This window comes from Corvus moneduloides, chromosome 8 (assembly GCF_009650955.1).
Source record: "Corvus moneduloides isolate bCorMon1 chromosome 8, bCorMon1.pri, whole genome shotgun sequence".
NCBI lineage: Eukaryota > Metazoa > Chordata > Aves > Passeriformes > Corvidae > Corvus > Corvus moneduloides.
In genome coordinates this window covers 11,906,926-11,931,690 of record NC_045483.1, presented here as the reverse complement: position 1 = coordinate 11,931,690, position 24,765 = coordinate 11,906,926, and the positions used below count along the sequence as shown (strand labels likewise).

The following is a 24,765-nucleotide window of genomic DNA, read 5'->3' as shown; positions in this document are numbered from 1 at the left end:
AAGATCATACTCACCCTCTTAACAGTGATAGGGCTCATTAGACTTAGGCCTGTACCTATAGCTTGCTCTTAAGAATACTGATTGTTGCTGTCCACAGAGAATTAATGCAGAACACCCTTTATTGCTAATCGTATTTTGAGTATTAAAGCACTATTTCTCTGCCTGATGATGGTGCCTGGTGAAGGGGCCAGCTCTCTTCCCTGAGCTCCTTGGCACATTTGGAACTCAGGTGCTTCTACGGCAGTTTCAGCAGGAAGACAAAAAGTGTTTCAATAAGTGAGATGTAATTAAAATCCTTACAGATGGTAAAGCAAAAAAGGAGATGTACAGGATCACAACAGAAATAGATTTTTCTTTAAAATGTAGAATTTTAAGCTATCAAAGCTATTGATGCTTTCACAATGAAATGGGTTTAGATGTCATTTGAATTTATGAAAGGAGAAGAAGTGACACACACCATGAAGCAGGGAAATAAAATGCAGGGAAAATGCCCGAGCAGGTAGATTGGGCTCCAGCAGTAGTTAATTTTATCACAGGTTCTTTATTTTTCTTAGCTGTCGTGGAGGGATCTGGCAGGAGAATATACTGCATCTCAAATGTAAAGGGGTGGGAGATGCTAGCAGCTATTTCAGGAGGCCAGATGCTTCCAAACCTGTTTTTCCTGTGCTCCTGCCCGTGGCAGCAGCCACAGCTCCTGCTGGCTGTGGGTAATTATATCATGATAAGACACAGCTGCTTTTGGGAGGGGGCCAGGTCGCACACATGGTCAGGACGAAACATCCCTACATCTGCTCAGAAACCTGCACCTGTGCCATCACAAGGGTAAATTATGTTAAATCCACAGACATTAATTTTAGCAGATGCCAATTCAGAGATTTCTTTACCTTTAAAAGGTCCTACAACTGCATATTGCAAACAATGGACATACAAATATACCTGTTCTTCTATCAGTTGACATTTTCTTGTATCCTTTGTTTTCTGTAATGAGCTACATGGCTTATATAACAAAACCAGTAGAAATAAATCTCATCAACTGAACTATAATGGGGGTAAAAAATACAAACCAGACAAACCTGCATCTTTCAAATGGAAGTTATATTTAAAGGAATTACAGAAGAAATAATTTGTGGGAAGAAAAGTTCAGGGAGAAGAATCAGCTGTCAAAACTCTTTTCCTTAGATAAGACCATGGTATTATTCATCTTCCTAGACTCTGATTTTTAAACAATATGGAGTATTCTTGGTTTCAGACTTTCAGCTTCTGACTGAAGAATTGTAAGCTGTTTTTCCTGTTCCCTTATAAAGTTCCGTAGATATTTCTGCTTCAAAATCTCTTGGTAACGCTGCTTTGTGATCTTTTCAGAAATATCCCGTGTGTCTGCATAAAATAAAGTATTAGTGTTAGCCTGTGCTCATAGGGCAGGTGTAGTCTATATTTACATGGGACTTGTCCTGGGGTTATTCCAAGTTCTGTGTAAAATAGGCAAGTATTTTAAAAAAGGCTCACAGTTGGGCTTAAGAGCCTTTATAGTACTGAATAAAGCAAAATCTTTCAAAAAGGTACTGGGCATGCTTTCTTTAGTTTCTAGCAAGTGCCCACTGTTTTGAAAATCTGTAACTGTTTTCCACTAGTGGAAAGATCTCTATAGTTTTCCTAATAGTGAATACCGTTTTTTGCTCCACATTACTTCCTGTGTTCTCTTGGAAGGGTGGAAAGGAGCCCATTGAACAGCTCTCAGAAAAAATGAAAGCATGTTGCCTAATGAAGTTATTAATGACTGTAATATTTTGACTTGAATAGTTTCAGGAATTTAGTCAATTAGCTTTGGTTACAAGAGCCACAGGCTCCAGGTAACTCTTCAGTAACCATGTTAGGCTTTGGCAGGAGGGACTCTGCTCATTGTGCACACACAGTAACAGACAGGCATTCCTTGCCCCTCAGCTGGTGGGGGAGAACAGCACTGTCCAGCCTTGGAGTTATTTTCTGAACATTCTTTGCTTGTGCCTTGAAGTGCATCCCTGGACTCACCAGCTGCCTCAATGATGTGCATCCTTTCTGACACAGAGATAAGCATTTCCTTCAGCTGCAGGCTGAGCTCGTAGTTTGCTTGCTCTTTTAGACGGATGCCCTTCTTCAGCTCTCTAACTTTTTTCTGATGGTTCTTCACATTCTTCTTGTGCAACTGTTCATTTTGAAATTAATAAAGAAAGTATATGAGGTCATAGAAAAACTGTTCAGACAAACTTATGATGAAAAGCTATAATCTTAAGCACTGTGTTGTAGCTTGATAAACTTACATGTATGTTGATTTGACTAGTAGCACATTCTAAGCTTTACTTTGCATAGTGTCTTTCACACACTGTATCCCAATATGATTATGGAGTGCTAATTTAAGGAGCAGCCAAGGAATAAAGAGGTATGGGTCAGGAAGAGAGATATATTAAAGATAAAACTTGAAAGGCAAAGGGAGAAAAGGAAGGAAATTGAATCAGTGAGTTAAGGACATGCTCTTGGCTGCTGGGAGCTGCTGCTGCTGATGGATGGGCTGTAAAGGGACAAGATAAATACTAAAGCTTGAAGAGGAAGAGGAGGCTGATGCCAACTAGCACAACTTGGAGAAAATCCAGAGGAATCACTTAAAAACAAGGACAGTCATAATCTGAATGAAGAAATAGATGAGATAGCCAGCAGATCAGATTGTTATGTCTCTGTTATTTTGAATACAGGGGCCAGGGATACTTCGAACACGCTGGTGCTCTTGGAGAGAAACATTAAACAGTGCAGACTGAAAGAATGCTTCATTAGAAATGGAAGAGTGACTTTTGTATGCGGTGCTGTGTAAGAAGTGATTAGCAGGTCTGCATTCAGATGTTCAGGATAGGAAAGTATTTAATTCCAGTAACAGAGCAAGTAGATTTCTTTCCCTAGGCTTGATCTCTGCAGCAATCCATCTATGATGACTGCTTCCAAACACTAGAGAACTGCTTCTGTAAACAGCACAGCTCAAGTTGAGGAAACTATTGAAAGCCAGACGTACAAATACATGAGATATATATAAAAATATATATATATATATGTGTGTGTGCGTGTGTGCTATTATGGCTGTACTCAGTCCTTGAGTTAGCATGTCTATATCAATTGCCCTTATTCTTTCCAACACCTCTTGCTAATGAAGGCAAGGAGCTGCATTTAAACTTTCAGATGTGGTGGTTCACTTAGGATTTACCTTATCCATGACACCAAGACTCTGCTCCATCCCGGCTAAGTGCTGAGCGATGTGGGTGTCGTAGTTCTGCACAGTTAGGAACTGAAGAAGTAAAACCAGAAAGAAATTATCTTATGCCTGTTAATTCTCAACCATTCTACCCTTCTATAAAGAAAATCATACTATGTGAAACTCAAAGAACTAAAATTCTGCAGTGGTAAAGCTTACTAGTGATCATAAATGGACATTGTAAGGATACTCTTGGATGCTATATGAGTACTGGGCTGTGCAGCTGTTAAAAAGGATGTTATCTGTTATATAATTATGATGGAAACAAGGGCCAAACAATTACGCTGAGATTGTCAAAAGCCCCAAGCTATACTTTTGTTTATAACGTAGTCTAAGATAACACAGCTGGAGGCCTAAGACAGTCTGTCTTTAGGCTAGAGAGGAAAATTATTTTCTGTCTAATGGCTTCCTAGTCGTTCTTACTTTTTTTACTGTTCTAGCTGCATAGTGATTGAGATTTCAGAGAAATTATTGGTTTTTTCATTGAGCACACTGCTACTAAAATACCTCTTTATCAAATGACAAATGGTAAACCCCATAATTTTTTATGGATCTGTAACGGGCAGTAGAAAAGTTTCTGTAGATGTAGATTCATCCTTCCAGAGTACTGTCCCACCAAAGTGACAGGTAGAATTCTGTGGACTGTTCTAGTTAGAAGAGGAGAAGCAGGAAAGACCCAGAAGGCTCCTTGTCTACAGAATTAAACTTCTTTCACTCACTGCTTCATTAACAGCCCTCATTCCAGATATTCTCAGGTCCTTGCCCACACACATTTATCTAAGCCATCCTTTTTTCCGTTCCTATTGTTGGGGTATTTGTTGCCTTGTCTTTCCCACTAACCCCGTATTTCTACTCAAAAAGTGACATAAGTCAAGCCCCTCAGGGCACTCAAATTCTGATTAAACTGGAAAATGCCTTTGCTATGGGCAGTTTAATTCTCTCTGAAGGGTGAGAGTTCTGCTCATCAGTTAATGAAGTCTGAGCTAATGGCAACACTGGTGATAAATCTGCCACAAGAATTTTTCAGTGTATTGTCACATCACCTCTTTGGAAAGCTGTTCTGTTGACTGGAGTTAGTTATTATAGTCCTGTGGCTGTGATTCAGAACAAGCATTTGGAGAGCAGCAAAACAAACGAAGATTAAGGAAAACGTACGGTTTGAATTTTCTTTTAATCTTTTGATTGAACTGCAGTATCCTTACCTGCTGTCCAACACTTTTCTTTTTCTCTATGCATTATAGATGTCCCCACTGCTGCATCTTCAGCCTACCCATCCTCCAGCATCCCTCACTCCAAACCTTTATGCCACCCACATCATCACCACAAGCCCATAAGATTTCCCTGCAGTCTCCTACATCCCATACTGCAATACCCTCAGACTTTCCCTACAACCTTTCTTCTTCCTCCTTTCTTCTCCCAGCAGTATCCTTGGCTGTGTCCCACGACCTTTACCTCTGTTTCCTGGCCTGCCAGGTGGGCTTGTTCAGAGCTATGTCGGTTCTGACATGCTGGCCGGCTGCCCCCTCTTGCCTGCCAGGCATGGCAAACAATTCCCTGTTCTGCTGCTGGGCCAGCAAAGAGGGCAGTGAGAGGGTGGGACTCCGTGAGGCTCGGGCAGGAACGCTCAGTGTCTGTGTAGAGCAAAGTTACGGTATTTCTGTGTGATACCAGATGGGGGCACCTCAGACCTTCCACTTAAAAAGGATGCTGCTCGGTTTAAAAGATCTGTTCCTTGTGGCGCAAAATCCTGACTCCTTATTCGCCAGTTTTGAAACACTAATATTTAGGGCTAATTTTGCCTTAATTTACACTTGAATGTCCCAAAGAATTTCATCACTGCTAATCTCATGAGTAAAACTTCCCTTTGAAAGCTGACTTGTTGACCTATTAGGCGTCATATTTCTCAGGTAATAAGAGACTTACGAGGTATAAATATAAACGATCTTTCTTACAGGTATAGGCAGCGTAATTTTCTGCAGTTAAAATACAAATTAGAGAAAGCAACTCACTAGCTGGCAATCTTTTGAAATAGGTAGTATTACAATATCCCGAGCCTTCTCTGTCAGATCTTGTATCTGCATTTTCATTTTCTTGTGTTCCCATTCCAGCTGTATTATCCCTTTAGAGAAGTCTTTAAATTCTACCATGGCAGTAATTTTTTTTTCTCCTTGAGCCTAAAAAAATAGATAAATCCTAATTAACACACTTTGCAGATTATGGAATAATTGTTTGCAAGAAGAGGGGCAAGCTTCTAAAGTTATATTTTTAGTCAGTTAAACATGCTATACTGCAGTCTCTTTCCAGGATTTGCTCCAGATGGTTATCTTTTAAGGAAGTTTGTTCTCTTTTATGCTCTGTGTCACAGCCTTGGATCATAGAAATAGATGAAGAAAATGACAACTACCCTCTCCCTCCATCTATCTATCTTACATAAGAATGGAAAGGCATTTTAGGTCTACAAATTCAAGCTTGCTCTGTTAAAGGTATTTTGCAGATGTTACTGAAGGCTTTGTGCAGTAGGAGTAAAAGGCAATTTTTGTACAGCTAGAATGCCTAAAAAATGAACAGTTCATGAAGGTATGAAAAACTGTTTTAAGTATCATCACCAATTTCACCTTACATAAAAAGCTGTATTAATTTTTTAATTTAATGTGAGCTATTATTCAAATGCTTCTTAACATGACTGTAAGTTTGCCTCGAGGGAATTTTCAGACTGGTCCCAGGATATTAGCATTTTCTATTTACAATATATGTGTAAGTGATGGAGTGTCTGAAGACTGTTGCCATTTCATTGATCTAAATTGTATTGACCAAACATCGAGAAAGCAGTCTGCACTGCAATCTTTACATCATGAGAAGAGACATTAGAGAATTCTTAATAGCTTCTAGATTACAATTGAGCCTGCTGGTGTGTTGTATTGAATTGAAACTAGATGTCAAACTGGAGATAAAGCAGAGCCCCCGGAGGACAATACATTTGTTTAAAAAGCTTAAATTCCTTTCAGATAATGTGAATTACCGCAAGAGTGCTATTCAGTTCTTCAACAACACTCCTGTTAATGAGAACAGCATCACTGTAGTCTGGGACCTCAGTACTTCCCAATTCCACCTGTCCTTGTTTTAGCAAAAACTGGACCATCAAATTCTGCTGAAGCTTCATCTTTTCCTCCTTCAGCCTAAGATGGCAGAAAACAGAAACAGCATTTAGTGATTTCAACAGGATTATATAAATCCTCCCATGATTCTCAATGGTTGTATTTATTACATAATGGTGGTATGTCCATGTAGGGCTTACTCTTTAACAGCCTGTCTTCTGTTTGCTTCTAAAGTGACTACAAAATCTGCAATTTATGGTATGTGTATACATGAAGTTTTCAACCACTGGATTCAGTTTAACATACCCTAGCAGATGTTCTGAGGGAAAATGTTATTACTGAAAAGAGGTCTTAATATCAGTTGAAAAGAAAACAGAAGAGACTTCCAGCCATTTTCCTGTATATTTCACTTTGGGATTCGGTCTTGATGATAACGAATGTGAAAATTATGTTATGTACATGAAAAAATTAAATATTGCAGGTCCAAGCAACAATGAAACCTAGATAAAAGAGTGTTGGAGAACAGAGATGTGTAATTTTGTTTGTAACTTTTGTTCTGTATTAGTGGAGTATTAAAGGTTAGCTGAACATAGGAAAAGACACAAAATTACCAAGTGAGTTCTTGGAAAATGTTCTCTAATTCTGACTTCATCTTCTCATTTTCATCCACTCTTCTCCGGAGAAAGGCCTGCATCTCTTCCAGTGCTAGGGCCTTCCATTTCACCTAGGCAAGCAACATTGTGACATTCCCAACTTTTTCAACTTTGTCAGTATGTCAGGGCAAGCCTGACGAGGACAGAGAAGACAAGTTCCTAAGAAGATACCTGTATACATAAATAATGCAGCCCAGTATTTTGAGAATCTCAGTACCGCATATGAGAAATAAAGGTTACAATCCTTGTACTCTGCTCAGAAAATTATTTGTTCATATATGCATAGTTTATTCACTTGAAGAGAAATCATATTTGCATCTCCTTTGGTCAAATTTCATGTATATCTTTTTCTGGATAATTCAGATTTATGCATTCATGCTTTCATAATGAACAAATACATCTCCAGAAACACCTTTTGTTAAGAATTGCTCTTTATGTTCTAGAAAAATATTGGAATGCATTGGTGCAAGTGTAGAATGCTAATGGGAGAGGATGACTTCAACAGGTAATGGGAATCAAATACCTTATAGTTTTTTTTGGTATAGATAGAGAAAAGGAAAGTGATATTTTTTTATTTTTAATGAAACCATATCAAGATCACAATCACTCTGATCAAATCCATCCATATTAACATGCTAATTTTTCCTCTGAAGAACAACTCAGCTAGAACAAGAGAACAGGCTTCCTAGTTATTCTGAATTGATGTGGCCAGAAGAAACTTTCAAAGGCCAATGGAATTTATGGATCCTGGATTTCACCATTAGCTTGACCATACATGATAACTCCACTTAAGTTTAAGACTCCAAAATATCAAGAAGTATATGGGCAAAATAAAGACTTTTACGTACCAGCTCCTCACTCTCCATTTTATTTCGTCTAGCCAGACAAAAACGTTCCCACACAGACTGGTCTAAGCCACTAGGCATGTGCTCAGGACTATCCAGTTCATCCATGGCTTTCATTAAAAGGGAAAGTGCATCTTGGCAATCCTCAGGTGATCCCTTCACATAGGGGTTGGCGGTGTCAAGGAGGGTTTCAGTCCATGGGGTCCTAGTGCACACACACAGCACAGACAGGATGTACTTTGTATTTCCTCTTGCATAGAAGAAGGTCACAAACAACTAAGAACGTTTCATGCTCTCAGTCTCTTGCAAAAAGCAAATAGGTAAGACTACACAAACTAAGAATATTGTCTTGGAACCTGATGATTATTTAGATTGCATTTAAAATAGGTTTTGTGGAGTGAATAAGGAAATGTACATTCAAAATAGCAATTGTTAGCATGATGGGAAATTAGCTATTGTTAACTATCCAATAAAAAGCAGGCAATATAATGTAGACTATTAGAATAAATAGTATTCTCATTCTTGACTCATGAGAAATATTAGCAGGGGAGGAGATCTTACTCTGGCCGATGCTTGTAAAGTTGTAGAAGTTCATGAAGGAGATCCTCAGGTATATCAGCAAACTCCTCTATAAAACCATGTTCCAGGCTCTGGGGGTGGGGAAGAAAGCTTTCTTGTTACCACAATATCATTTTTTAAAAAAGCATCAACATGCCCATATCTTCGAAATACAGGATACAGTGCTTTTCCAAGCACTCCCAAACATCATGGGAATCTGCACTATTTCAAAAATTCTTCAATTTAAAGGACGCACACTGTCCTTTATTGCCTAATTTCATTGATCAGTGAGTTGACCAGAACTCTTGCTTACAGAGAAGTACATTCTTCTCATTATCAAGACACAACATTAACTTTTAACTTCTGAACCTCCTTGTGTTTCCAAGAGTCTCACCTTCCCTTCATGTATTGCGTCTTTATAGGGGCCTGTGTAAGCCTCAACACCATTTTTTGCAGTCAGGATTTTTCTTGCACTCTTGACCTATAGTAAAACCAAAAGATTTCAGGAATGAAACAGCCAGCAGAAGCACTGAATGGCTATTCACATACACTGATAAAGCTGACACTTCCTTATTTCTAGAGAAACCATGTGAGCTACTTTTAGTAACCATAGAGTGCCTTCTTCAGGGGTCACTTGTAGATACTGCTAGAAGATGAAGTGCTGTGAAATTAAACTAGCCTGCTGCTTAAGAATGTAACAAATTTGTATAAGAAGTGCTTACAAGCATTTTGAAACATTGAATGTAAGGACATATGTTGATATTTTTTTCCCTCCCACAGATTTTCTTTTACTTTCACATCATCTCAGGTAAGACCAGTCAAAAAAATCTCAAATGTTGTTCAGTGGAGAGTTCTTAACTTTAGAATGCAATTTCCCCATTGTAATGGCAGAGTTCTGCTAAGTCTCAACATACTAAAGTCACGTTTTATAGATGCTGTTAAATGCTAATACTCTGCTGGGGAGACAGTTTTGTTGTATTTGACAGTTTCCAGGGACCAAAAGTTGTACCAATGGGACCACTGAGAAAGTGAAAAAAAAAAGTATTTTGAAAAATGTAAGCTGGTGTACACTTGGCTTCAGATGGCTTTAAAACTAGTCCATCCAATCCAGTGGTAGGGGCTAGGTGCCTGTTTGGAATCCCTCCCTGCAGCTCACAAAGTGCCACTGGCAGCTCCAAACACGGTGCTCTGCACAGGCTGAGCAGGACATCTGACACGTGGAGGCAGCAGAATATTATCTGTGGACTCATGAACAGCTCCATGAAGACAAAGTGGGCAAATGGGATAATATTGTCCCAAGAGCCAGAACCAACCTGCAGACTTGCATTGAAATCCAGATCTACTACTGTGCTATCCAGGCTTTTGTTGACTTCTATGGGATTAGACAGGAATGGATAAACTCTAGGAGGTTAAACTGGTTGATAAAAATATAAACACTTTGTACTCTGTGGTATGTTCTGCTTCCGTGGTCAGCTACTCTCACTCTGTCTTATGCTTTGAACTGGCAACGCACATCAGCATGGTCCTGGCCTGCACTGGACACCTCAGTGAAAAATGTGATGGCATTACACATTCTTTGTGCATCTTCCTGTCATAAATCCAACATAATTGGTACTTTCAGCTTGATACCAGGTACTAAAGAATATTATATGTAGCAAACAAATAGCAGTATGCCCTTCTGAATGTATGAAGTTTTACCAAAGAACTACAGATGAGCCGAGCTGAGTACCTATTAAGAAGACCAGATGTATTTATATGTATGTCACATGTACAGGTTGAAAAAAAACCCAATGACCCTGTAAATTGTCAGAAAGTCCTTTATGGCAAGATTTTGGTTTGGAAAGAGCAGACTTCACATGAAACTGTACTGTAAACATGACATTACTCCTAACAACATTCCAAATGACAACTTACTTTTTCTTTCTTCTTTTTTGTAAGGAATTTATGAAGTCCAGCTTCTCTGGTGTCCAACTCTTCATCCAACAGTAAAGCATAAATGAGATTGACTATTTTGAGTTCTTCCTGTGAAATGATTGTAATATAATAAAAGTTAACATTTCTGCTGCACAGAGGCAGAGATGAAAAATTAATGCTTTTTGCAACACCTGGTAGATGACCATCTGTGATTTCACTTTCTTTTCAGAGAGTTTGCAGACACTCTCATCAAAATTTTGTGTTGTTTCCTTGATGGAATCTTCAAGTTTCTTCCATTCATTTCTTAGAAACTGGGGAAGGGAAGGACAAGAGCAGTTATATTACATCTGGAGGAACAAATAATTTCTGATGTGTCTCTAGATATATATCTATATATATGAGATGATGGAGAATGCACAATATGGAACTGTGTAATTCAGCCAAAAGGCCACCGAAATTACTTGTTTGGAAAGAGTTATGCCAGGCTATAAAGTTATGTTGTTCCAATACTATTTTGAAGAATAAATATAATTGTATTATTTGTGTATGGCATCAGCAACTCTGGGAATGGAACCTAAAAAACACATTTCAGAAATACTGGTACATTTGTGAAGGAAAGTTACCTTCTTAGGCTATCACAAGTTTTTACCCATAGTAATTGTTGTAAGTGGAGACTGCCTAATTCTACTGTCTTAAGGTAAGATTTATTTAATATGCCACATGATCTTTGATGATCATTTATTGTTATTCCAGCCTGTTTATTGGTATTCATCTTTAGAACTTGCTTCTGAGAAAGACAGGAAGCTTTGGTCATGAGCACTGTGAACAAATCCATCTTTTCCTCATTTTAATTTACCTCTCTATACTCTTCTTTGTCTTCATTCAGTTCCTTGACTTTTTTCTCATAGTCTTCAAATGTTTTCTTTTCTTCTTCACTCCAAAGATCCTCAGGTCTGGATATAAAAGAAGGTGGAGGGATATCCTGGAAGTATTGAAGAAAAATATGCTTAAAAAGCATATTAAGTCTACATCAGCACACTAACAAACTACAGCATGCACTAAATTTCATGAAACATATTTCTTAGTAAGGTACAAGTCAAAGTAACATATATATTCTGTTGCTCTGGTCTGTTACTTGCACCAGTAATTTTAGTGTAATTATATTGTGCTAGACTCACTGCCTTACAGGAATTCACTACTGGATCTTGTAAAATACAAGTATTTGGTACTCAAATACTACTGTCAGTACAAGATACACCACATTTTCTGTCTCAGAACCCCAAATCTAACTCCATGCTAATGTAAACTTCTAAGTGGAGTCCTAATTTTTCAAAACAGATCAATTTCAGAGGAGTGCTTAGGTGTGCCCTACCCTTTTTCTGTGGCACTCCTTCACATCCTTTCCTTCCTCTATCTATATTTGCTGAGTTAAATGAAACAATGTTTTTCTGTAAGATCACAGCCATGGATGATAGACCCTCCCCCCAGCAATATAGTTGTTATATTGGTAATATATTAGATAGATGTAATGATGATACATTAAATGGATAATGTTCCTACAGTATTCCACTGTGACAGGAACAGGTGTTGATGGGTAAATCATACACAGGCAGTAGAATCTTGTGGTCTTTTTTTGTGTATGCTCTCTTATGGAGCCTATCTGGTCCTAATTCAATTCTACAGTTCTCCAGCTTTCTTCTGTCACTGAGGTTAGAGAGAGGTTTGCTGGTTGAATTTCACATTGCCATTAAGAGCCCACAAGTTTCCTAAAGGACATGGCAGAAACGCATCTCACCATTTTCAAAACGTCTTCCCTCCTGATTTCTAGCACTCCACCCATCATGTCATCAAGAGCACGCAGTCTTTCATCATCCTGGGAACAACCACAAAAAATACTTGAAGGTACAAAAGAAGAGTAGCAATTGCACGTTTTGGGGACAACAACAGTGTTCGCCTCTAGATTATTCAGTGTGTCACTAGTAGATTGATGCTCTTTGGGGATGTGTGTGAAACATGCCAAAAGTTTCAGTTCACTGTATGAACAACAGATGTTCATATGCCAAATAACTTACTAAAACTGCCATTTTGGTAGTTTTGGAAAGAACACATAGGCATAGGGTATTCCTGGCCAACTGGCAAGCTATGATGAAGGAAGTTGTAGTGTCACTGTCTTATTGTGGATCTGTTTTGGGGCCAGAACCATCTTAGTTTTTTTACAGATAGATTTTAAAGCCAGAGGAAAGCACTATGGTCTCCTAGTCTGATCCCTGGAGAACAGAGGCTGCTCAATCAACAAACACATATCAAGCACAAAGCTCCAGACTGAGCAGTAGCATGACTTTGGACATGTATCTAGTTCCCAGCCACCTGATATGGTATTTTAAATTGCCCCTAAGCACATGCTTAAAAACTATGAGTCTAACACTATCTTTTCTTCCCCCAGCTGACCTATGTAGTTCTGATTGTAAACAATAATAAGAGGGAAAAGGCACATATCGTTACCTACTAGTTTAAATTTATTCTCCCATCTACATTACTGGCATGTTTTCAGTGCTTGCATTAATTAAAAAGCCTAACCAGAGACAAAGGCCTGTAAGAAGGATACTACTTTAATTACCGTAGCAGCAAGGCGTCTTTTCCGTTCAAGCTTAGCCAGCAATTCCAATTGCTCTTTCTCCTCTTGAGTCAAGTATTTCTCAGCTTTAATCTGAAGGAAGAAAATGAGGTTCATATCAGGGCTCTTTTCTCCAAACGTGATCACGTGGGGACTAAGAAGCTTTGGAAGAATGGTGGTCCTGGTTTTGGCTGGGATGGAGTTAAATTTCTTCCTAGTAGCTGGTACAGTGCATCCCTCAGCCTTGGGATTGGTATGTTGGTGGTGAGCAATTGTTTTTCATTTGCATCAGTTATTTTTCCTGGGTTTTCTTTCTCTTTTTATTATTTTCCTCTTAATTACATTGATGATTAAGTTTTAATTTAATTAATTACATTATGATTATCATTGTTGTTATTATTATGATATTTTATTTCAGTATGAAGCTGTTCTAATCTCAACTCATGAGTTTTCTCACTTTTACCCTTCCAATTCTCTCCCTCACCCTGATGAGATGGGGCAGTGAGTGAGCAACTGTGTGGTGCATAGTTGCTGACTGGGATTAAACCATGACAATGCTGTAATACAAATTCTTAATGCTTTCTCTATCTCTGCTCTATGACAATATTCCTCAAGATGAAAATTCTCCTTTTGTACAGCTACAAAAACTACATTTAAATATCTTAAAATATAAACCACCATCACTTTTGTTGATACTAGTTGTGTTTTGTGCATGCCTATTCTTACAGTGGGATAACATGCACTAGTGAGAGAGCAAAGAGAAATGGGAAAAGATTAGCCACATGAGCAGATAACATCAGTGGAATATATTGCATAAGAAATACGCTGTTTCTTTGTAAATAATTAATTGAATTTATAAGTACATTACTAAGTATGCTCTAATACTTAGATTTTCAGTTGGAAACTACTTTGTTTCAAAATGGCGCTCAGAGAAAACAGACAAACCCTTAACTATGGAAGCAATTCCTGAAAGCCCAGTTTGAATGTCAGGAACAAAGAATTCCTACCTAATTTATGGGCATTTTGAAAACTTTTAACATCAATAAATTTAATTTTGTATATATTTTTTTCATTTCAGATTGACCTTATTAAGTCTTTTCTCCTTAAAAAGAAAGGGAATGAGCCAAAAAGATGATTTTAAGTATACAGACATAGCTGCTTTAAGGTTTTTCAGTACTGACACAATGTCTGGAAATGTGAAGAACTAGAGAACTGGATTTGAATGGGTGAAATAGAAAGATGCATTTTTCAGACACCTCTGAATCCTGAACAGTGAGCGCTCGCTCCGGCATCTCATCATCTGTAAGGACTGGCTCCCACACTTCCACTTGAAGTTCAAGCTGTTCCAGGATTTCTCGGATCTTCATGTTTGCTTCTTTCACTCGTGCTATCTCCTGCTCCTTTTGTTGTACAATTGCATCAAATTCCTCATTAAAAGCAGTTTTCACTTTGTAAATTACATCCTGGAATAGAGAAAAAGGAAACAGCAGTACTGTTCAGGTGATGCCATAATGATTTTTTGCCTTTTCTTTTATACCCCTTTTATATACCTTTTTATACCTTTTTGTATTCTTAGTGGTTTTTAGCCTACATTCTTAGACTTATTTTGTTAAGCTAGGAGACTAAACATTTCAGAAGCTTCAGAGTTAGGGATCAGTGTGCCCCAGACCCCAAGGTCCTCTCCAGAACACATTCTGTAAACTGAGATAGAACCATCCAGGGGAAGGCTCCTTGGGGGGGGGGGCTCATTCAAGCCTCTCATTGGGGAATTTTTGATAGCTATGCTAATTAGTAAGACCTATAATGTTATACCTGATCTATTGTGGGTGGGCATTGTGGTGTGCATTGAGGTGCATTTGACCTGGACGTAGTGCACCTAAGGATCCTTAAAATAAATACCAAGGTAAAATCCCTTTTTCCCTTCCAACTGTGTTTGATTCTTAATTTTAAGACCAGGAAAAGGCATCACAGGTCACATCCATCCATGTTTATATACTACTCCTCAAGCCATCAGAATCATAAATGTGTCTGTTTGTGTGTGTGACAGGGAGATAAACTGATAAACCCTTTATGGGAAAATCATAAGGGCAGAGTTCAAGCTTTGTTAAATGGAGTTGGGCAGATGATCTCTTTTTGCCTTTTTTTTTCCCTAGAAATTTTTATTCATTCCTTCTACGTATTTGGCATTTAAGAAAGAATCTGAAAGAAACATGCTGCTGCCAAAGTTAGATAAAAAAATCAGTCTGTCCTCTATTTGGTTTTTTTTGGCCCTCTTCAGCTGAAAGAAGGAGGAGCTTCAAAGAAAAAAACATGTGACCTGTAAATCTAGAGACTGTAAGTCACAGGTGTAGGAAGGGAGAGCAAAGGATATACTTTCCTGATGCAACCTGCAGTTTCAATATGCTTTCATGTGATTCTCTGACATATATAAGTAAAATGTGTCCATTAAACAAACAAACATTGGAAACTGACTTTTTAAGAAGACCTCAGACCTTATAATCATTTAAAAAAACATGTATTCTGAGTGGATAAATTCTTCTTTTAGCAGAGATAATTGATCTCAACAAAGAAAAGTAGAACTTTAAGAGGGTAGCATATGTCTCTCTTACTGTATCCATTTACTAAAATGCACCATGAAAAGGATACAGATACCCTGAAACTGGATAATCAATTTCATATGTTGTTCTTCCAAACCCAAGCTGGAAAATCCACAGCACTATGTGCATTATCAGCTTTGTCTCAGTTACTCAGAGACTGGTGCAACTCTCCATTGTTTAGTGTCAGTATGTCCAAAATCTAACAGTGGCTGTGACTGCTGTGAAAACCAACAGATATGAGAGTGTCACTGCAGTAAGACAAATTTCAGAAGGTATCACCTTCAATATATTGTCCTGATGGAGTTTCTGCTCCCTGGTGTGCAAGTCACATTGGTGGTATAGGGTAGATGTGTCGCCACCATACTGACAGCTCAGGCTTCCATTTAGGCAGTGAGATGCACCATTGTCAGCCACTTCTTCTGCTGCCTTCTCTCCTTCTTCCTCAGATAAAGCAGTCTCAGAGTCAACCTCAAGAGTTTTCTTCTGAGCCTGCATGTCACAAACATGGCAACTGTGTTAGATTTGTACACGATCCAGTGGCACATGATGAAAAAAATTCTAGAGGTTATATTCTTCAGTTAAGCTCAGTGATCAAAATAATACAAGTTGAAATGTTCATATCTGGAATATTGGGTCCATTTGTAGGTTCCCCAGTACAACACTGGGAATACTGAAGCAAGTCCAGTGATAGGCCACTAATATAAGCAAAGACTTTAAACATTTTACATGTGAGGACAGACTAAGAGAACTGGAATTGTTTACCCTCAGGAAGGAGAAGGCTTGGGGGGTTCTTTTTCCTGAGAGGGTTGTCAAACGTGGGAAAAGGTAGCCCAGAGAAGTTACGGATTCTTTCACCATGGAGCTATTCCAAGCCTCACTGGACACAACCCTGTGCTGCATGCTCCAGGAATGTTGGACTAGATAAACTTCCAAAGGGTTCTTCTAACCCCAGATATTCTGTGATTATTTAATACTAATACATCTTTTTTAGCAACATTTCGTCTTTATTTCTATTTTTAAATTTTTTGGCTAACTTCAACAGCAAGAAAATGAGCCTTAGGAATGTAATTAGATAAAGAAGTGATAAGATGCCAGCTCAAAATATCATGATCTGTACCTTAAGATCAGCTGTCTCAGTCTTCTTTAAGTGGAGAACTTTCTTCAAAGTTTCCAGCTCTTCTTTACTACGTTCCTTCAGTGGATAATTACTCACTTGACAATCCATATGGAAGCACTGCTCAAATTTAAAATACAAAAACCCAAAGTAAGAATTTCTTCAGAATGTTTCTATCAGTTAATTTGTTCAATACCTGAATGGTAAACAATTACAAAGGCTTCTTAGAATCAGGAATAAAATTGAGGATCAATTAGTACAGACAATGTATTAAATACAGTTTTTAAAAAGAATCTATGGATGTGGTCTCTTTATCCATCTTTATCCACAGAATTAAACCAGAACTAGTGTTTTTTTTGTAAAATGACTTGCTCTTTCACTACCCTTAGGATAATCCAGTACCATCAGTTTCACTCATCTCCCTCTGTTTACAATAGGAAAAATCAGGGTTAAGTTTTGCCTTTATGTTCTGTGTAGCAGAAGTCCTATGGACTGCACAAAGAAAAATAGTGTTTACTTCTATATTGTTTGAGATCAAGGAATTAAAGTGTTGCCTATTTGCTAATCAGCACCCTTTTCCACCTTAGAAGGTAAAATCAGCCAGGCTCAGACAAAATGAACAGAATAAAAGATTTCCCTGAGCCCTGGGAAGAAGTAAAATTTTCCCCACACCATAAGCAAATCAGAAACATGTTATTTTGTCTCAGTACCTTAAGGAATAAATAAACTACTGCAGAAAATGTCTTAAAAAGAAGAGGTTACCTTAACTGCACGCCCTTTTACACACATAACATCCCAGCAGTCATATTTGATTAAATCTTGCAAATAGCAGTAGGATAAATTCTCCATCTCAATCTCCTTCCTCGCCTTTCAAGATACAGAAGAGAAAATAACAAGATGCGATGCAAAGTAACAAGATAAACTGATAAACCCAATGTGCATTGAATTATTGAAAGAAAACTAACAGATAAAATGAATTATCAATATTTCATCATCTTAGACTATCACTACCATCTTCTCCAAAACCTATATTGCATAGTACTGAAGGCATCATTTTCTACGTGATGAAAAGCATTCTAGAACTTAAGCAACATGCCCAAGGCCACAGTGTGAGATTTATAGTTTCTGGCATAAATCATATTCCAATTTGCTTGTCTGCATCAGCAGTTTCACCTACTTCAAAAAGTGACTTTAAATACTTTTCTGTTTTTCTGCTTCTCAGCAGTGAACACAACTTTGAGATAATCCTCTGTTATTCACTCATTTTCTCCTTTCCCACTTACAGGTTTAAAATGTTCCCCATTCTGCCATACCCTGGCCACGTCTCGTTCAGCCTCTTCTTGCACTCGTTCCTGTTCTTCTAAATCCAGGTTGAACTCCCAGTGCTCAAGTTTCTCAATGTCTGGCACCTGCTCATTTTCATGCATCATTTTCTGGAATCTGTTTTTTAAAAAATAAGTGTAAGGAATAAAAAGTAATTTGAACGTGAATAGGGGAAATGCTTATTTTTAACACTATAGAACTTGATATCAGAGAAAATTATTTTAATTACCTGCACTTTTAACTGCCTTATGGGAAGAAACAGAAGAAAAAAGAGAGGACAGTATTTTCTATAATGGAAGGTTGTTAGGCAGAAATAAGCCTGCTGAGGGGACAGATATAGGTATAAGGTACAAGGTATAAGGGTGGTACAAAATATTCATTTGGAGCAAAGGAAACTGAGAAGCAGACAGTAACTCCTGGCAGTTTTAGGAGTTCTTCAGGTTCCTGAAGAGACACATCTCTTTAATACCTGTCTGCTCAGAGTTTATGACAAAAATGTAACTGAGCACTAGAGCTCACAGCCATAAAGGAAGTGTTCTTGTAAACAAAACTGGGAAGCTGAGCCGTTACCCTTGTAAGAAACTCACAGTTTCACGCAGCTTTTTAATTCCCATTTGCACTTCTTCCTTCTGGTTAGCAAATCTCCGAGTGTCTTCTCTCATAACCTGACATACAACAAATGTATTGTTGAAAGACAAAAAAAAAGGCAAGAGGAAAAAAAATACTGAAGTAATCTAAAGGAACATTTTCTATACAGAAAATAAAATGCCAGAGGGGTTAATACCTGAAATAGACACAACCCTAATTGAATAGGATAATCCTTAGAATTGCACAAGAGAAAACAGATCTCACAGTCAGGTCACACTGTAAACTGGTTGTACAGCAACAGTGCTTGAAAAAAAGAAAATTAACTAAAGAAAGACATAATTACAAGTGCAATGCTTACAGACACATTGACCTGCATAAAGCCTACTGCCAGAATTTTTTAATCCTTAGATTTTTCATTGTTGAAAATTTTCACTGCTTTCATTTTTCATTGAGTAACCTGCCTGGTTTCTGGTAATAATCTTCTGTGCAACTTTTTGACATTTAGAATAAAAAAGTCTTTTTATAAGTTTCCAAAAGAAGTGAATTTGTCAGGCTTTTTTTTTCTTTGCTTTTTTTTTCTTTACTCCTTGTGTAGAAGTGCTCTTCTGGTCTTCAGAGCTCCTACTGTGCTTGGCATGTTCTCTGATGTGTTTATAACCTTTACCTAGAATTTCTAAAAGTCTAGATCAGAATGGTTGAAGAGAAGTCCAAATGTGAGAAAAACTTTTGAAACTAGATCCCTTTACAGCAAATACCTTAGCACCCCAAGTAACTAATGACCCTTGAAAACTCTGGCTTCGATTAGTACTTGTTCTGTGAAAGTACCTTCTGCATTTTCTGCCCTATCCATGTCATGTCGTTGGTATTTGTGACATTTCCATCTTCTTCTGCCACCTCTGCAGTGGAAGATTTCAGTGGTGCCTCCTGAAATTAAGGATATAAACGTCTAGCTCAGGTACTTAGAGAGTGAAAGAAAGATGGAAATTAAAGAAAAAGTGGACTCCCATTAGAAACACCACCACTTAGAGAGTGTTACATTTTTGTTGCCTAACCAGTACCCAGATTTGATCCTGCAAACCCTTGCTATTGTGCAACGCCTTTTGAGTCAAATGATCAACTGGACTAATCTCTGTAATCACAAGTTTGATTGATTCCAATGGAAAAATACAGAATTAGTAACACACAATGTATAGCAGTAACATCTCACTGGGAATGACACGTAACTTCACATGAGGAGAAACTGACTTTCACAGAGTTTTCTGTGCCTTAGGAAACCAAGTGAAACTGAAGATGTGAATGTCATCTTCCCATAAATATTCCATTTCTTTGATAGTACTCTTCTGCAAATTACTATTTAAGCATAATCAGCCTATCCTCAGACTTATTCTTCCACTTTAACAAAAGGATCAGTGTATTAAGGACAATTTTTATCATGTACAATTTCAGGATAATGATCAAACTTTTTCCCCCCATAAAAATAAAGAAAACACATTAAATTTCTTTACTGGAAGTGATTTTGATGTGGACTCTGGGTCAAACTTCCATTCTGGCATAGATTTTAAAAATGAATTTTCATCTGAAGTAGACTTGTTCAGTATTTCAAGAAGAGATTGCCAGTAAAGAGCAGCTTGCTCTACTTCAGTTTCTTTTATCTCCCTGGTAACAGAAAGGGACTGATGTATTTTTTGTATATTATAGAAAAGGACAAAGTATTAAATATTCATTATAACACAATTATTAAGTAATTTAAAAATGCCTATTCAATATTTTTGTATTGTTTGAGTTCTAGAATTGCATAATTAAGTGAAGTCTCCAAAGAAGTAAAAATTCTGAAAGACAGATTGCCCATATTAAAAATATTGCTCTGACAGAGTCATCTTTAATCTATGCATCTACCTGAACATTGATTTTACCACAGAAAAACTGTACATTCAAGTGTCTCTTACTCCTAATGTCTGTTAAGAGCTCTCTATAGCCACAGTGTAATTCCCATTAAAGCTGTGATGTCTCCTTATCACTGAGTTAAAATAGTAACTCAGGAGATTACATCCCTTACATCCCCAGGGAGCCCTTTCCAGAGCTGATTTGAGAATGATAAGAAGTATCACTACTGACAATACTTCCCAGAAGATACTCGTGTATGTTGTGCTGGAATCAGACCCAAAGTGCAGTACTTTTCCGGAGCTAGGGAGGCCAGCTGCCTCTAAAGATGAGAGGAATGATTTTATTTCTATCCAATTCTTCTTACTTTGAAACTAAGAAAAATGAAGTCTAGAATCACAAGTAGATGCAAAAATTAATCTGTCAGGATACAAGAAATGACACAATCAATATTAGTTGCCACTTTATACATACTTCCACTTCAGACACACCAGGGCACAATCATTTTCACCGTTAACTAGGATGAAATTGCCATCCAGGGAGAATACCATGGATCTGATTCCCCCTCCTTGATACGACTGACAATGCTTTTGAGCAAGTATATCCTAGAGAAGTCATAGAAGCAGTATCAGCAAATACATTTTTATAATGGAATATGTATTTAAATTATTTTTATTATTTAAATTTTTTAAATATTTTGATGTTTCTTTATGTTTAGATAAAAGTCAATCCAAAATGGCAACACAAAGTACATAAAATACTAGGGGTTTTAAGTTTAAAAGGTTCGACTACACATGGGACAAGTCTGTAGTATATTGATTTTGCAGGAGATAAAGAACAGTAGCAAAATTATCTACACTAAGATTTACTGAAGAAGGAAGTAAGTGGTTTGTATGACTGTATACACATTCATTATAAAAACAATGGTCCTGTATAATGCTGTATCAGTCCATGTTCAACACAAATTTTTCTCAAACACCTTCTATTCAGGTGAGGGAAAGTTTACAGTGAAGGAAAGTAATTTTCACACTTCTGTCTCACGTAAATCAAACAAAGCCTGTGCCCAGACGCCCACCTACCAGAGTAGAAGTATTGTAGATAAACAAAACACCATCCTTGGCTGCTGCTGCCAGCCACTGGCTGTTGGGTGATAAACAGAGCAAACCTGATCCAAACTGATTGCTAGGAATCCTCTTTTCTGATGAATATACTGATGGATCTTCCAACTTACTCTGCCAAACAAGCAAAAGGTTAGCAGCAGTTCAGATGATATCTATGAAATATCTATGCCATTTTGAGAAGATTAATGACAGGTTTTGTGGGTTACCACATGCACTGCAGTTTAAAACTGTTGTTGGATTACTAATCTAGTAATTACTAATCTAGTAACTAGTGCCATTGCTGTGCTGCTGCTTTGCCTCTCATCTCTGCAAAAGGGTCTGGATTCAGTATGTTTGAGCCTGGAATTTCTTGGCTCAGAAAGGATGTGACATGTCAAGGAGGAATGCTGACCTTTAGAATTCACCTTTTTACTTACCTTGACTCAAAACTCTGGGAGACCTGTGAGCTGCAGAGAGCTGCAGTTCTTCAGCAGGCAATGACAGTGGCTTCCTGAAGCTCCCACTACTTCATTGTGAGGCTGGGCTGGGTTTGCATCTGAGAGTCCTGGGCTCACATTGGCTCAGCCCCTTCAGGAGCTGCATGCCCAGGTCACTCAGCAGACTGCACAAACCCACAGCTCCAGCACAGAAGCCACATGTGAAGTGCCTGCAAGTGGTGTGGATTTTAAGAACCAATATAATAGGACAAGGACATTATTTTTGCCAGGTTTCTGAGCAAGTGCTAGGATACTAAAAGTTGATGAGTATGTATGGAATAGGTATTTTGAGTGGAGAGAGGATTTCTTTAAGATAATATCCTGCTATATTAATTTCATCTACAGCCTTTGTTTGCTGGTATTTAACCATCACCCAAAGTAAAGCAACTGCAGAGAATTACCTCTTCAGAGAGGTGGTATTTACAGATGAAAGGTGCACAGGTGCAGTAGCCATACACAATGTTATCCTTCAATCTGACTGCTGAGCTCAAAGGGCAATCCAGATCATATTGCTCCTTTTTCAAGTCACTAGTGTTAAACATTCCTTGTTCATTCACATACTTATCATTATCTAAAAGATTGACAAAAGAAAGAGGGAGAAAGAGGCATCACTACCACTAATGCAGGTGCTTTCTCTATCATGTAATTATGTAAATGATCCTCAGCAAGGAGTGAGCGTGATGTAACTTTTCAGGGAAGAGATTGGGAATTCATTACTTAGATTTAACACCAACTCAGTGAGTTGTGCTGATGTAGCACACTGCAGTGAAGCAGAGCAATAGCTCTACTGGCTCTAAAGAAGTACGAGAAACAGTTTAACCACAGTGCTGTGACAATTTCAATACACTAATTTACTCTGCTTCTTGAGTATTACATCAACAGTGCTAATTAGTTTGCATGAAGGTTCATGTCACCATTGCCTTCATCTAGAACTTATTTTAGGAATCTCTGCCATGAGGAACACACAGCCTGGGTGGTATTGGTTAAAACACTGCAGTTCACATCTTCAAAAGGGCATTTTATTCTTTTTGGTTCCCTAAATTGAGCTTTAAAGGGACACCTGAAATTAAGACTGACGAGGCACCTGATATAAAACTGAAATGAAGACAATAACTGTAGATCTTCAGGAACTTTGAAAACAAAGCCCCATTTTATATGTCTAAAAATAGGCACAAAAAAATCTAATATTACCGAATATTTAAAGAAAATATTAACTTTGTTGAAAACTACAAAACTACTTTTTGAAAAGTTTGTAAAATGTACAGCCTTTTAAAAATTAAACGTAAGTAACTTGAAAATCTGATGCTAGGCTTGTTGCCCTAGAAAAAGCTAGTATATATTGCAATTCTTACCTGTTGCAATTGCTGAAGACAGATGAAAAATTTCCAGTCGTGCTTGTTGGACCTCTGCTACAGTAAGAAGTACCATCACTTCAACTAAGTCATTCTTTAAGTCAGAAATTACAGAAAGGTGGAGCACTTCATCTGCCAGTACTGAAGCAGGCAAGGAACATCAATGGAAATTGTTACTGAAGCATGGTAACCTTGTTTTTACTAAGCTATCCTGTGACACAAAACGAGATCCCAGTTTGGAATACATCTCAGCTCAGGAGTGCTGCATGCACTCAACTCTGCTTTAGGCACTGGGTGCTGGGAATCCCTAAGCACAAGCTCATTATTATTACACTACACAGTCAAATCTGAATTTACCTCCAGCTTGAATTGTAGCAATTTTGAGGCTGTCTGCTGGTAACTGCCAGATAAAGCACAGAAAAACCCTCCTCTAACAAGCCATCCAGACAATGATCAGGCAAATTACAAAAATTATTTAAGGAGATAAATTAATTAAAATGATAATATAATGTCCTTTATACTTAAAATTATGGTGAATGTCGATACACATAGATATTATCTGTAAGAATACTGGCTTTGGAAAAATAAATTCACAAATTTCAAATTTTTTTTGTGAGTTAAAATTCATCATATTTTATTCCTCACTATCAATCAGCAAAGCTGACAATTTCAGCAGTTCCCATGTTAAAGATGTCTGTGGTAGAAATTTGTAACAGGAGATTACACACAATGATCATAATCTACAGTTTTTTAATCCAAATTCTCACAAAATTCTTTAGTTTACCACTATTACTTTTGTGCTGGAGCTATGATCAGTTTGTCAGCTAATCCATTCTTTTCCCTGTGACTTATACATACTCTGAAAGAAGGTAATATTGGTACATTTGCTAACTAAAATTACAAAGGGGGAAAAAAAGCAAAAAACCAAAACCAACCAACCAACCTCCCCAAAACAAAACAAAAAACCCCAACAAGAACTCCGGTCCTTACAAAATAGGTGGGAAGAATATGTTTAGTCCTCCCAGAAAATAAGTAGAATGAAGGTGAGTGGCTTAGCCTGACTGGCAAGTACACTTAAAATTCAGAAAATAGTGAGAAGAAAATGTAATTAATGTTGTTACATGTATTACCTATATATCCCAGAACTTGGAATAATTCTGATGGACGAGCATCTAGAATAAAGATGTGTCCTTCTGTAGCTCTTGCAATGAGGAACTGGCCCCTCTGATCATAACTAGGTAAAATGCAAATCCAAGTAGAAATCAATTCAATACAGTCAATAAAAAGAGTCAAATAATTTCACTCCCTTAACATGCTGACTTCACTGAGAGCATAAACACAAATTTCAGCTTCTGGGTTT

General features: G+C 37.7%; 1 protein-coding gene across 1 annotated transcript in view; it reads right to left on the bottom strand.

Annotated features, from left to right (window-relative positions):
* Nucleotides 1-1,074: 1,074 nt before the first annotated feature.
* Nucleotides 1,075-24,765, bottom strand: part of CFAP43 (cilia and flagella associated protein 43) — a 43,298-nt gene continuing 19,607 nt past the window's right edge. The window contains exons 13-39 of the mRNA XM_032116043.1: nt 24,536-24,639; nt 23,406-23,546; nt 22,455-22,624; nt 21,536-21,688; nt 20,931-21,061; nt 20,081-20,231; nt 19,401-19,499; nt 18,558-18,652; nt 17,978-18,104; nt 17,427-17,531; nt 16,668-16,784; nt 15,830-16,039; nt 14,210-14,416; nt 12,957-13,046; nt 12,135-12,212; nt 11,196-11,321; nt 10,531-10,650; nt 10,340-10,447; nt 8,820-8,906; nt 8,429-8,517; nt 7,871-8,072; nt 6,981-7,093; nt 6,294-6,450; nt 5,284-5,448; nt 3,227-3,307; nt 2,029-2,182; nt 1,075-1,377 (exon numbers count right to left, since the gene is read on the bottom strand). Of these exons, the coding sequence (XP_031971934.1) occupies nt 1,220-1,377; nt 2,029-2,182; nt 3,227-3,307; nt 5,284-5,448; nt 6,294-6,450; nt 6,981-7,093; nt 7,871-8,072; nt 8,429-8,517; nt 8,820-8,906; nt 10,340-10,447; nt 10,531-10,650; nt 11,196-11,321; nt 12,135-12,212; nt 12,957-13,046; nt 14,210-14,416; nt 15,830-16,039; nt 16,668-16,784; nt 17,427-17,531; nt 17,978-18,104; nt 18,558-18,652; nt 19,401-19,499; nt 20,081-20,231; nt 20,931-21,061; nt 21,536-21,688; nt 22,455-22,624; nt 23,406-23,546; nt 24,536-24,639 (3,538 nt within the window). The 3' untranslated portion in view covers nt 1,075-1,219. The remainder of the gene's footprint in view (nt 1,378-2,028; nt 2,183-3,226; nt 3,308-5,283; nt 5,449-6,293; nt 6,451-6,980; nt 7,094-7,870; nt 8,073-8,428; nt 8,518-8,819; nt 8,907-10,339; nt 10,448-10,530; nt 10,651-11,195; nt 11,322-12,134; nt 12,213-12,956; nt 13,047-14,209; nt 14,417-15,829; nt 16,040-16,667; nt 16,785-17,426; nt 17,532-17,977; nt 18,105-18,557; nt 18,653-19,400; nt 19,500-20,080; nt 20,232-20,930; nt 21,062-21,535; nt 21,689-22,454; nt 22,625-23,405; nt 23,547-24,535; nt 24,640-24,765) is intronic.